Source organism: Peromyscus maniculatus, chromosome 5, assembly GCF_049852395.1.
Source record: "Peromyscus maniculatus bairdii isolate BWxNUB_F1_BW_parent chromosome 5, HU_Pman_BW_mat_3.1, whole genome shotgun sequence".
Taxonomy (NCBI): Eukaryota; Metazoa; Chordata; class Mammalia; order Rodentia; family Cricetidae; genus Peromyscus; species Peromyscus maniculatus.
The window spans coordinates 14,255,108-14,268,053 of record NC_134856.1 but is presented as its reverse complement, the minus strand read 5'-3'; the positions used below and the strand labels follow the sequence as shown (position 1 = coordinate 14,268,053).

Below are 12,946 nucleotides of genomic sequence, written 5' to 3'. Positions count from 1 at the left end.
ATACTATTATAGCAGGTAAAACCTTTAATCTTAAAATAGTTGGTTAAGAAAAAAATGGGCTAGAGAGATGACTGAAAAAGTTAGCAAAGATTGTGTTTGTAACCAGAGATACCCACATCATGCATGTATTCTTTTAAGTACAACATAAAATACACCAGGACTTGTCTTTTCTGATCCTGGCTTCCTCTGCTACTACGTATCCTTTTCTGCTCCAAGGCTTTCCCAAGTCTCTGATGTTATTTTCCACCCCTTGTTTCCTTTCTTGTCTACCTTGCAAATTTCCAGTTCTTTAAAAATTCTTTCTACCTTAACTCCCAGCCAGCTTTTTTGTACTCATCTTGTATTTTAAAACACTACATCCTGAGTACTATTTATTTGTAACACATTTATCTGACTGACAAATTTTGGGATTCCTTTTAAGCAGAAACTATATTAATGATCTTTGTATCAGTAGTACCTATATTAGAGAAGCAGACACATGAATTGCATTGAATGAGTTATACTGAATTATTCATGTGGGATTGAGACACTGCCTTGCCTTCATATAATTATTCTGTACAGAACTAAACATGTTTCTAGTTCTGTAAAGTATTCACAACATTTGACCAGTATTTCAATTCCTGTCATTTGATTTTCCTTTTGTCTTTAAGATAAACTAAGGTCAAAAAGAGTCACTTCAGCATTATTTATTCTAAAGGTGAAAGCAATCCAAATTAAATTATTAATCAATTTTTGGTAAACAAATGGTGAAGTTGAAATTGATTCTAAAATATATTATGGTTATTGTAGAAGCACAGTAATTTTTTTTTTACTGATAACAGAAAATACCGATTTTTTAAAGTCTGTGACTATAATGCCATAAAATTATATATGTATCATAACAGTTTTAAAAGAAAATATCTTCAGTTAACTTGATAGTGTAATAGATCTGTTACTTATTTTTTTCTACTACTATTTGTGTTTCTAAATTTAAAAGGTGAAAATAAAAAGTTTTATTTCATCTAAAATTGTTAATGTACTTTCCTTAAATTTACCATTAAATTTTACAGAACAGTTTAGTTATCGACACCCCAAGAATTAGGAAGCAAACCAGACCCTTTAGTGCCACAAAAGATGAACTGGCTGAATTATCTGAACCCGAAAGTGAAGGAGAGGAAAAGCCCAAGCTCCGGAGACCCTGTGACCGGTCCAGTGGCTACGGAAGAACTGAATGCTTTAGAGTTGAGAAAAACCTGCTGGTTTATGGGTAAAAAATGTTATGTTTAGCATTTATCATAAGCAATTACATATAAACATAAATACATACTATTTTCAATCTTACTAGAATCAATAACATCTATTTTTATCCTAAATTTCTGTTTAGCTTGTATTAACTTTCTGTATTTACAGTTTTTGAGTGACTCACTAATGTCAAGCTCCTTGTTCTGAAAATGCACATTCAGTCATTTGAAGCAGATACTGTCACTGAGGAAGATATACTAGAAGTCACTGTTCTATGTCTGCACTGTACACAAGAGAAAGCTTTAGTAAACTTTATAATGACAAAATTTTTCTTTCTCCTGCCTTTTATGCAAGAGTTATGGTTTTTGCTCAGACTTAAGTCAGTATTACTGTAACTGTCCCTTTTTTAACCAGGTGGGGCCGATGGAGAGAGATTCTGTCACATGGGCGTTTTAAACGGCAGCTGAATGAACACGATGTAGAAATCATTTGCCGAGCTCTTTTGGCCTATTGCCTTGTTCATTATCGAGGTGATGAGAAAATTAAAGGCTTTATATGGGATCTCATCACTCCCACTGAAGATGGCCAGACACGTGAGCTACAAAATCATTTAGGTAAGTATATTTCTTTCATATAAAAAAAATCTTATTTCATGAATAATACTTAATGTGCTTTTGTGTAAAATTTTAATGTAATACAGATTATATTAAAGAAGTTAACCTTTATACTAAAAAAATCTAGCTTCAAAAAATGCCAGTATTAATGGATTTGGGTTTTTTTTTTCTTCATATTACTGTTAAATTTGTATCAATTTACAAACTGTTGGCCTCACAGTATGTCACAATATACCCATGTGGTTGTGTCTCATTTCCCAGCTTTTTCTTAGTATTTCATGGTATGGCTTCTCTTTTAATGATGGGTATTCTAGTTCCAATTTGACACAGTTGAACTTCAGTGTCAGTAAGGAGCTCTGCACACTCCTTCTCATGCATATGGATAATTTTCTGCCTCTATTGAGGGTACTTGCATCTTTAGACCTTAAATATGGTCTTGGGGTAGATCATATCATATCTTGTCAGCACGGAATTGAAAGCCTCAGACTTACGGAATCATAGTCTAGTTTTTAACAGAATCCCCAGCAGTTAGTATGTCTGTTGAAGTATGCGACACTTTAGTAGTTTGCTGTCCAGAGTGACGGGTTTGCAGTATTATCATTGGTATATGCAAGAATTTCTTTCCCCAGCTTTACTAACAGAATGCTCATTTCAGTATAAAATAAATTTTGACCATAAAACAATTACATTTTCTACAAAAATGAAAAATTACTGTGCTTTTAAAGTTATGTTATAGTTTTGTTTTTCTGAATCACAAAATGTTTATCGACTGCTTATACAGTGTACACATGGTATAAAAAGAAATAGAGAAGATCTCTGAGCTCCACCTTACATTCTAGCTAGGTAGACAGACATAGAATATAGATAAATTAATTAAACAGCTACATGTTGTAATAAACACTGTGAAGTAATGCTGTAACCATTATACACTTCCAAGATAGCACAGCAGCAAGCATTTGTTTTGGATGAGGTGGTCAGTAATGGAGACAAATTAATTAATTTGAAGAACTAACCTTTTGGTGAAGGTGAAAGAATCACACAAATATGATTATGTTCTTCCTAAAACCACACATAAAGGAGGAAATGTAAAGCATTAAGCTTGCTCAACTCCATAGAACAAAATACTTGACTTTTTCAACAAACTGATTGTAGGACTGGGAATGATTCTGAGGGAATGGTTCTCAACTGGAGATGATCCTGTGTCCCAACTGCTGCCCCTCTCCCCCTATAACATATCTCAACTTTGAGCACGTTCCTGGTATCTAATGGGTAGATTCTAGATAAGCACAGACAGTCCCTCCCAGTGAAGAACTATCCATCCTCAGATATTAGTAGAGCTTAGTTGGTGTGTGTGTGTGTGTGTGTGTGTGTGTGTGTGTGTGTGTGTGTGTGTGTGTGTGTGTGTGTAGGCATGGTGCTGCATGCCTTTAATCCCAGTACCCTGGGAGGCAGAGGAAGGCTGATTTCTCTGAGTTTGAGGCAAGCTTGGTCTCCAAAGTAAGTTCTAGGACATCAAGAACTGTTACACAGAGAACCCCTGTCTTGAAAAAACAAAAACAAACAAAAATTTAGTAGAGCTGAGAAAAAAAAACCCACTGTAACTTAAAAGAGATGTCTCTTAACAAACTGTTGCATTTCAGGGCCTTAATTTATATCATAACTGAGACAAACAATCTAGGGCAAATTTATTTTCTTTACTAGATGACTGTACATTAGACTACTCAGTATTATGAAACTTTATTATTCCATGTTTTAGACATTTACTAGCACCTTACCTTTTAGCCAGAGGTAACTAACAAATTCATGAATTAAATGATAGCTATCTTAGATTTATGTCCACACCGTAAGGAGTTAGAGAAAAGATTGTACATTAAGGAAATTGATCATGCAGTAATGGTTATTGAAATGGATAATAATAGAAGATGGGATCCATCATACTGTTCCATCTACTTTTGTGTATGCTTATAGTCCACACTTGGAAAATAGGCATAAACCCTCAAAAATAGGAAGAATGAGGGGGAAAATAGCAATAAAATTTTGGAATTTGGAAACAAATAGATTGGTGCTGACAATTTTATTAACCTTGAAGGAGTTAAATCTTGGCTCACCAGTTGAAAACAAATAACTCTGATGCTCTTCATATTTCCTAAAAATTTCAGTAATTTGTGGTGGCAGGTACCTCTAAAAGTGGACATGAAAAGATAAGGGCCGTAGTTAAAGCTACTTGAATGAGGCCATATCCCTAATACTCTGAGCCCTTACAGCTGGATTCTAACCGGATTATGCTTTTCTCTGGAGAGAGTAAAAGATCACCAGGTGTGAGGTGGGAAGGTCATAAGTGTTTGCAGTGGCTAGGGCAATCCTCAGGGAAGAAAACTAAAGAGCAGGTACAAAACTAAACATAACGAACGGCTGCAAAAACTCCCAGCAAATTAACCTCCTTTGATCCTATAGTCACAAGCTCTGGCCATTCTGTCATGATAAAGTGCATAATTTTGAATGCTAAAAAGTAATTTTCAAAAAATGAAAAAGGAAAAACTTTATTCTGATTCACTGGTTTTGTTTACCAATGAGGTAAAAATCAGATAATGTAGTCAAAATTGCATCATTAGTAATTGTCAAGAATTAAGAGTAAAACAAGTCAAACATCCTGGAGATTAATAAATATGAGCTCTCTGTTCACTGTCAGTTACTACGCCATGGTTAAAGATGCTGAACTAAAGCCTCATAAGTTAGCATGACTACATCCTACAGATTCTATGAGTACATAAGATCTAGAAACAAATGCCAACTATTTCATAAGCATATGTAGTGGTTGGTAGTAAACAACGACTAAGCATCGATTCATGTGTTCCTGGTTTCTGGGATAGATGAGTGTATTAGACAGGAGAAGACTGTGGAGAGTTCAGCTGTGGTTGATTTCCTGTCCTGGAAAACTGAGCAGATGTGGCACATGTGATCAACTTGAACAGTGATGATGTTTTATTCTTTAAAGAAATTAATAGTAAAACTCTCAAGAGCATAAAAATGATGTTAGCTGTCTCAAGTCTAGACCATCCCATGTTGTTAATAAAGCCAATTCTGAAGAGCAAAAGGACATGCATTTCTGATAATTAGTGAATCAACAGTAAAAGAGGCGACTGGGTTACAGAGCCAAAGGAAACCACAATGATCACTGTAACTTGAAGTAAAGTATTGTCTCACTGGTGACATTTGACTTAGTTTTTATAAAACCGTCTTGAGTTGTGTCTGACTTGTGATTGTGTCAGTTCTACTGCCATTAATGTGCTAAAGACCTCTGTGTGACCTTCAGAGACCCAAAAAATCTCCAGTAATTTCTTGCATTGGAAAAAATCTTTCAAATCATAGCTTTTTATACAAGTTATCTCTGATTTCATGTGTACTTTTCGTCTTAACAGGCCTCTCAGCTCCTGTGCCTAGGGGCCGAAAGGGGAAGAAAGTAAAGACTCAGACAAGTTCCTTTGATATACAGAAAGCAGAGTGGCTTCGGAAATACAATCCTGAGCAGCTCCTTCAAGACGAAGGCTACAAGAAACATGTGAAGCACCATTGCAACAAGTAGGTAGTGGGTGTTCTAGAAACAGCTCTTGAAACATTCACTCTCCTGAATGCATTGACCTTAAAACCTAGTGATGGTATGCTCTAAGATTTTAACTTCAGATGCTATCTTCATTTTACGTATTTTTATCATTAAATAAATTTACTCTCCAGATAAACTCCTCTCTTCCCTGGTACTAGATAGTGACCATTGTGAAGATTTTGCAGTATCCTTTGTGTGTCATCAGTAATGAGGGTCATTTGATCATATATAATCATTACTCTATTAGTGAAAGACTATATAAACAAGGGTATACACGTGCCTGTACTCTGGTGCTTGGAAAGCAATGCAGGAGACTTCATCTGTGAGTCCAAGGCAAGCATGTTCTACTCAGCGAGTTCCAGACCAGCCCAAGCCACATACGAATTCTCTCAAACAAACAACAATACAAAACAAAAAATTAATAAACATCTATAGATATCCCCCCATATTTTCCTTAGTGATTAATATCTTTGTCCCCTTTGGTTTATTTTATTTTTTTTAGAGTTTTGCTTCGTGTAAGAATGCTGTACTATCTAAAGCAAGAAGTCATTGGAAATGAGTGTCAAAAAGTATTTGATGGAGTTGATGCAAGGTAACAAAAATATTTGTTGACTTTTTAGTAACACAGTAAAGCAAAATCCATACAATGACAGAAAATTGCATAGGAGGTGACTCTTTCATTCATGGAGGGAAATCCCTAGCCACAGAGAACTGACCCTTGCCTTTCTTCTGTTACTCTCGTCCTTGACTGTTCTACAATGCAGCACCAGGAGTGGGGGTAGTAATTTGAAGAATTGCATGTAGCCAAGGTGCCATTCAGGTAGACATGCATGAAATAAGGGATTAATTCATTTCTTCAGAAATAGGTCTGGGTTATTTTGTTTTGTTTGTGTTGCTGGGATCAACAAACCTAGGGTGTTTGTGCATGCTAGGCAAGTGCTTTACCACCCATCTATACCTCTATGAGTCCAGGACCAATTTTGAGTACGCTCAGGCAATGTGAAACAGTGAAGATAAAAAGACAAAATTACTATTCATCCTTAAGCAGTTTATGGTATCAGTGAACAGAAGTGAGACTGTGCTTTGCTGCATGGATAAGATGCCAGTAGGGATTTTCCATTTCTCGTATCATCTTGCCTCTTGATTACATATGTTTCTGTTTCTCTTCTCTTCTCTGCAGCATCTGTTTTAAACTTGTACTTCTACACACCTTAACCACTCTTATTCTCAGGAACTAAGTGTAAGCAAGCCATCAAGTAGAAGTAACCTCAGCTTTCTGCCAACACAGGAAACTTAACTTTCCTAAAGTCACTCTTGTCTTGTTTCTTCTAATACAGCAGCCATATGAGACCCTGACAACACCCAGGCTCCTGGGCTCAGTTATCTTTCTCTCTGTCACATGTCCACTTGCAGCCTTGCTCCTGCTATCCCACTCAGTGTGACTTTTGACCATTGCTCCTTCCTTTCCAACTCACCGACACTTGGGTACTTGTCATTATAATGTGAACCTCATCACAGCATCTTCTTACCACTCATTCACTAGACATTACCTTGTCATGCCCCTCCTCTTTTCCCCTCATTATTCAGTTTTATTCTTCAGGACTTTAAATTCCTTAATCCCATTGCTTGCCTGTCCTTCTGTATCATATACCCATTGTAACTTCAGTTTAACCTACTTTTTGCCTTCTTCTAAGCAACTGAACATGGCTAGAAAAAACAAAAATTATGTAATGGGGGAATGGATTGACTTCACATCCATGAGTATTCAACTTCAAATGAAATAAGTATAGACTATTTAAGCACTGTGGCTAGTAAATTCCTTTTTAAGAGGATTGTTTGTCCCTGTTTCCCCAAACCACCCTTCCAACTCACCAACAATGTCTAATAATAACCTTGTGACATATTTCATAGAAAAACAAACAATCAGGCAAGAGCCCCTGGCCTCCAGGTCTGCCTACTTGCCCACTCAGGCAGCAGTAGAAATGCCTCTCCTTTGCCAGCTCATTGCCTTGCGTCACAGCTCTTCTCTTCATTTAAGCATCTTACTTCTATAGTAATCTTCCTCTCCTGAGCCATTTCCTCCCTCTTTCCCTATCCTCCTTTCTCCCTCCTGCACACACGTGCCCATATTACTCACTTACCATCAAAAGGAAAATCATTTCCATACTCTGCATCTCTCTGCCCCACTTCAATGTTCCCCTCTCAACAGACTCCTGTGTTTTCTCTTTCTACTTCTTTCTTTGCACTTTTTCATCAGCCTGCTCTAATGAATCTTTCCATGATGGCACAAAAATGTTTCTTAGCATTGCCAGTGACCACAGGCATCAATTCTTTTTTTTATTTGCTTCTAAATATTATCTTCCATAGGTATCCATGCTGCTTCCTATATCCACCAATTCTTTCCTTCCATTCCCATATGTAAAACTATTCCATCATACAGAATGTACCACATACTGCTCTGGTAGGATTCTTCGGTCTTCTTCCCCTATTTTCATGAAGGAGAACCCATTGGCTCCATGAAAAATGTGCCAAATGTGAGTACCTTCATTCTCTTCTACTAAATTTCTATTCTAGCCTCAGTTCTCTTTTTAAACTTCTGCTGAGACTTAATAATATTCTTGCACTACTCTCTACACTATGTCCTTCAAAAAGCAGTTAGAGGGTTGTGTATTTATCTCAGTGGTTGAGCGCTTCGCAAGGCCCTGGGTTCAGTTCTTAGCTCTGGAAAAGAGAGAGACAGAGAGAGAGACGGAAAGGGAGAGGGAGAGCGAGAGAGAGAGAGAAGCAGTTAGAATGATTTTTCTCAAAGCCATGGCACATTTTTTCAAAATGTCCTCTTAAACAGAATCTGGATTCTAGATAACCTAAAATTTTTGGACTTCCTTCCCTCTGTCCCTTACCTACAGTTGTCCAGCCACTCTATTGTTTCTGTTCATCCAACAAATCAAGCTCATGCTGTATTGTTCTGCTCCAAATATACTTTCTCCAGATCACCCTAAGAACTGTCCGTTCACGTGGCTGGAGAGTTTGCTCGGCAGTTAGGTGCACTGTCTGTTCTTCTAGAAGACCTAAGGTTAGATTCTAGCACTTGCAGAGCCACTCACAACACTCTGTAACTCCAGTTCCAAAAGATCTGACACCTTTTCCTGGCTACCAAGAATACACAAGTGGTACATAGACATACATGCAGGCAAAGCACCCATACATAAAATTAAAAGAAGAAAACTATCCATTCATATAATTGAGATTTCAGCTCAACTGTTACACTCTCAAGTAGGCCTTCCTGTCCATACCATCTAAAGTAGCCCTCCAGTCATTCACCACTACTTTATTTTAATTCCTCTTGATTCCTTCACTATTCAAAACTTTTTTTTCCATTGCAGTTTACGTTGCTGTCTTAATGATCATTACATTCTCGTCCATTATCATCTGTGGCTGGTGTTTGCTGTAGATCGCTTGCCTACATGAGGCCCTAGGTTCAATTCCCAGCATTCCTCTTCCCCAAATGGAACTGGTCATCTTAAAACATTGAGTACTCAATAAATATTTATTAACTAATTGCCTGTTTTCCTTTGGCCTATGACTGAACTACTTTTGTTTTCTTAGCCACTGTTTTGTGGATTATTCCTTTACTTTCCCATTTAAAAATAAATCTACTTCTCTTTGGATTTTATCAAGTTTACATCTCTCTCATCTTAAATATAAATTTGTACACCAAATGCATCACTTTTGAACCCAGTATCTCTTCTACTATATTAGTGCTCGCTTCGATTGCCTAGACTTTTATTTTTTTCTACACAAGATTTCTCTGTATAGTCTTGGCTTTCCTGGAACTCGCTTTGTAGACCAGGGTGGCCTCAAACTCACTGAGATCCACCTGCCTCTGCCTTCCAAGTGTGGGGATTAAAGGTGTGCACCATCACCACCCAGCTTAGACTAACTTCTTTTAAAAAAGTGTATTCATCATGTCAGGGAGAACAGGGCAGCAGGAACTTGAAGGAGCTGACCATGTTACATTCTCAGCCAGGAAACAAAGTATTGAACCTCTGTATTCAACTCACCTTCTTCTGTACAATTTCGGGTTCAAGCACAGAGAATGGTGTCACTAACTGTGAGTAGGTCTTCCCCAACCAAAATAATCCTCCACAGGCTCCTCTCTGGGTCATTCCAGAGTGCATCAACTTGATATTTGAGATTAACTATCACACATTATTTACCAGTTAGCTTTAATTATTTGGGGGTTTCATCTTAGTGGCTTAAGATTTTATTTCTATGCTAATGTGTTCAGATTTGTATGTCATGCTTTACTTCAAAACTTACTCTTGCTTAGAACATTCTCTTTCTCTCATTTTTTCCATTTGGCCCCTCCTTTTCATTAGTTGATGTGGGCTGTTTGTCTTTCTATCTCTCCAAGTCTTGTTGAGGCGCATACTCTAGTAGTAACACATCATGCCATTGGTCAGGTGCAGGTACCTCTTCACAAAGATGTTCTAATTCATTTCAGTTATTGGTTCTAAATGTATTTCAAATGGAGGATTTAACCTGAGGAAGTTTAAGAAGGCCTTATGCAGGAAACATCACATGATTTTTAAAGACAGAAATCAATCACTTGGGAGGCTGAAGCAAGTTTCAGGTCAGCCTGATCTACATAGTGAAATCTAGTCAGCCTGGCCTACATAGCAAGGTATTGCGTTTAAAAACAAAACAAAACAGAAGAACAAAGGGTCACCAAAACAACAACAGTGTGAGCCAGTCTTCTATCCCTTTTGCTAACAGTTTACAAATACTTCATGACCATGTGGCCCTCAAATTTGAACCATGGTTTCATAAGCAGGACCACTTGTCAAGCTGATTCTACCACAACGGTCTGGACTTTGAGCGCCACCTGGTGGGGTCCAGGGGAGACTGCTGCAGTTTTCCCTTCTGGGATCCAGAGGGTCATTGAGTCAGAAACACCATCAAAAATAAAGATTTCCATTAGCTATGTTCTTTGTCTCTTTCTCAGTTTTTGACAAATAGCAGTAAAATCGTTCTCTCTCTTTTTCCCTATTCAGCTAAAACATTTTCAGTTTTGGTTTATTTCATAGCAAAGATACAATAAAGTATTTGCTAAAAGTGCTGACAGATTACAGAGGTCATTTCACCCACATTATCACCGTGGACTAAAGACTTGTGAAAACAAGTGTGAACAACAGAAGTGAGCTGCTCATCCTTTATTACTAAGCACTTGGAAAACTTTTTTCACTGTCCATGTCTTCTCTTTCAAGACTACGGCTACTCGTATATGAAGGGTTGTTTGCCTTGCCCAGGAGCACATGGACCATTTATCAGCTTGTTTTTATATGATAGCCAAATTAAAAAATAACTTTTGTCATAGAATTTAATTGTCAGAAAGTTTAGCACATTAAACCTAAAGGGTCTTTGTTAATTAACTTAGGAAATTATAGTGATAAGGTGAGATGGCAATACTTTGTATTATATTATTTCTCTGAATTCTTAAAAATTGATTGTTTCGTGAAATCAAATAGCAAAATTCTCAGTCTATTTTATTTTCTGCAGCATACTCCATTCAGTTTCTCCTCTTTAACTATTGAATATCAGGACACACATGTGCATGCACACATACATACACAGGCACAAGCGTGCAAATAGACACACACACACACACACACACACACATACATATACACATTCCCACACAGGCATGAACACACACACATACACACACACACTGATACATGCTAATAATCAAACATCAGGAATGCATCTTTCAGCCTACACTGACAAAGAAATGAACATACCTACAGGTGGCATCACTTTGGGGTGTGACCTGTGTTATTTGGAGAAAGTTTCAGGGAGAATGGTCTTACATGGTAGAGGAGGTATCCTTGAGCTGTCACCAGCCCTTTCTTATTCGTGAAAACAGCCAACTTGCCAAAGCATTATGGGTTTTCATCAGAGTTTGAAATAATCTAACATTGTCATTTTATATCAGAATACTGCTTATATAAACACAAAAGTAGTGCTTTTTATGGTTTAATTAAATTATGAATCGAAAACCTAACCTTTAAAGTGTAACTTCAGGGGCTGGAGAGATGGCTCAGAGGTTAAAAGCACTGGCTGCTCTTCCCAAGGTCCTGAGTTCAATTCCCAGCAACCACGCGGTGGCTCATGACCATCTGTAATGGGATCTGATGCCTTCTTTTGTCATGCAGGCATACATGCAGAAAGAACACTGTGTACATGATAAATAAAGTGTAATCTCCTCAACAAAACTGATTTAAAAAAAAGACATAACCTTTTTTTGAAACACAAAGCACTTCCTTTGCCCTTTAGAACCCAGTTTTCTCATATACAAAATATTTCAACCAGATGATTTTTTACCCAGCTGTTTGCTGCCATAACATTCCAGTGAAGCACTTGGTGTGTGTATGGGTGAGGACACTGCCTGAGACCAGGCAGGAACTGCTGTTAAAGTGTATTTTTTTAGTGGAGCATAATGTTAGCTGCTTTTGCATCATTTATACCCTTTGCCTCCTTTATACATATTTATAAAATTCATAATCTTGTGCTGTTTTTAAGTGACATTGATGTTTGGGTACCAGAGCCAGACCACTCAGAGGTTCCTGCTGTGTGGTGGGACTTTGACGCTGACAAGTCACTTCTTATTGGGGTTTTTAAGCATGGTAAGTAAAGAGTGAGCGGGGAGAGAGAGCTCTTATGGACAATGGAATCCCACTGTTGCTTAGTTTATTGGTTTCCACGTGCAGTTTTACTCTAGTAACACACGCATACATATAATCATTAAAACCATAGATTGTCAAACTAAGTTTGCATTCACGTCATTTCCTCAGGAGGAGGTACCATGTGACTTGCCCTCTGGGCTATTAGTTACACAATCTCCTTCCTTCGGGAGAGTTACATGAACTTATGATCAGCTTATTCTACTTTTTTTTTATATGTGTTTTTGTTTGTTAAGATGTTTTTATTTTATACATATGTGTGTTTTATCTCCATCTATGTATGTGCTCTGTGTGCATGCCAGGTACCTTCAGATGCCAGAAGATGGCACTGGATCACCTGGAACCAGAGCTAATGATGCTTGTGAGCCACCATGTGGATGGGTGCTGGGAACCAAACCTGGGTCTTCAAGAATAACAGTGCTTTTAATTGTTAAACCATCTCTCCAGCTCTGTTATTACTATTGTCATTGGTTTGGTTTTTAGGATTTTACTCTGTGTGTGTGTGTGTGTGTGTGTGTGCATGTAATATCCAAGTAGTCCAAAAAAGAATGTTGGATCCCCTAGAGCTGAAATTAAAGGCTGTTATCAGCCTAATATGGGTGTTGGGAACTGAACTTGGATTCTCTCAAATAGGAACACTTTTGACCACTGGGCCATCCCTCTGTAACAGATACTTTAAAGTTTTTATAAGTATTATTAAAATATATAATATTTGTGATGATTTCAAAACAGCATATATAACCCATATTACTTAAATAAAATGTTCC

The 12,946-nt window shown here is 37.5% G+C and overlaps 1 protein-coding gene across 12 annotated transcripts in view; it reads left to right on the top strand.

Annotated features, from left to right (window-relative positions):
• The window catches only part of Chd9 (chromodomain helicase DNA binding protein 9), a 233,905-nt gene that overhangs the window by 182,318 nt on the left and 38,641 nt on the right, over positions 1 to 12,946 (top strand). For all 12 annotated transcript variants that reach the window (XM_076571716.1, XM_076571715.1, XM_076571718.1 and 9 more), the window contains 5 exons: positions 1,050 to 1,246; positions 1,636 to 1,835; positions 5,255 to 5,414; positions 5,939 to 6,028; positions 12,019 to 12,122. In XM_076571716.1, coding sequence (XP_076427831.1) covers positions 1,050 to 1,246; positions 1,636 to 1,835; positions 5,255 to 5,414; positions 5,939 to 6,028; positions 12,019 to 12,122 — 751 coding nt within the window. The remainder of the gene's footprint in view (positions 1 to 1,049; positions 1,247 to 1,635; positions 1,836 to 5,254; positions 5,415 to 5,938; positions 6,029 to 12,018; positions 12,123 to 12,946) is intronic.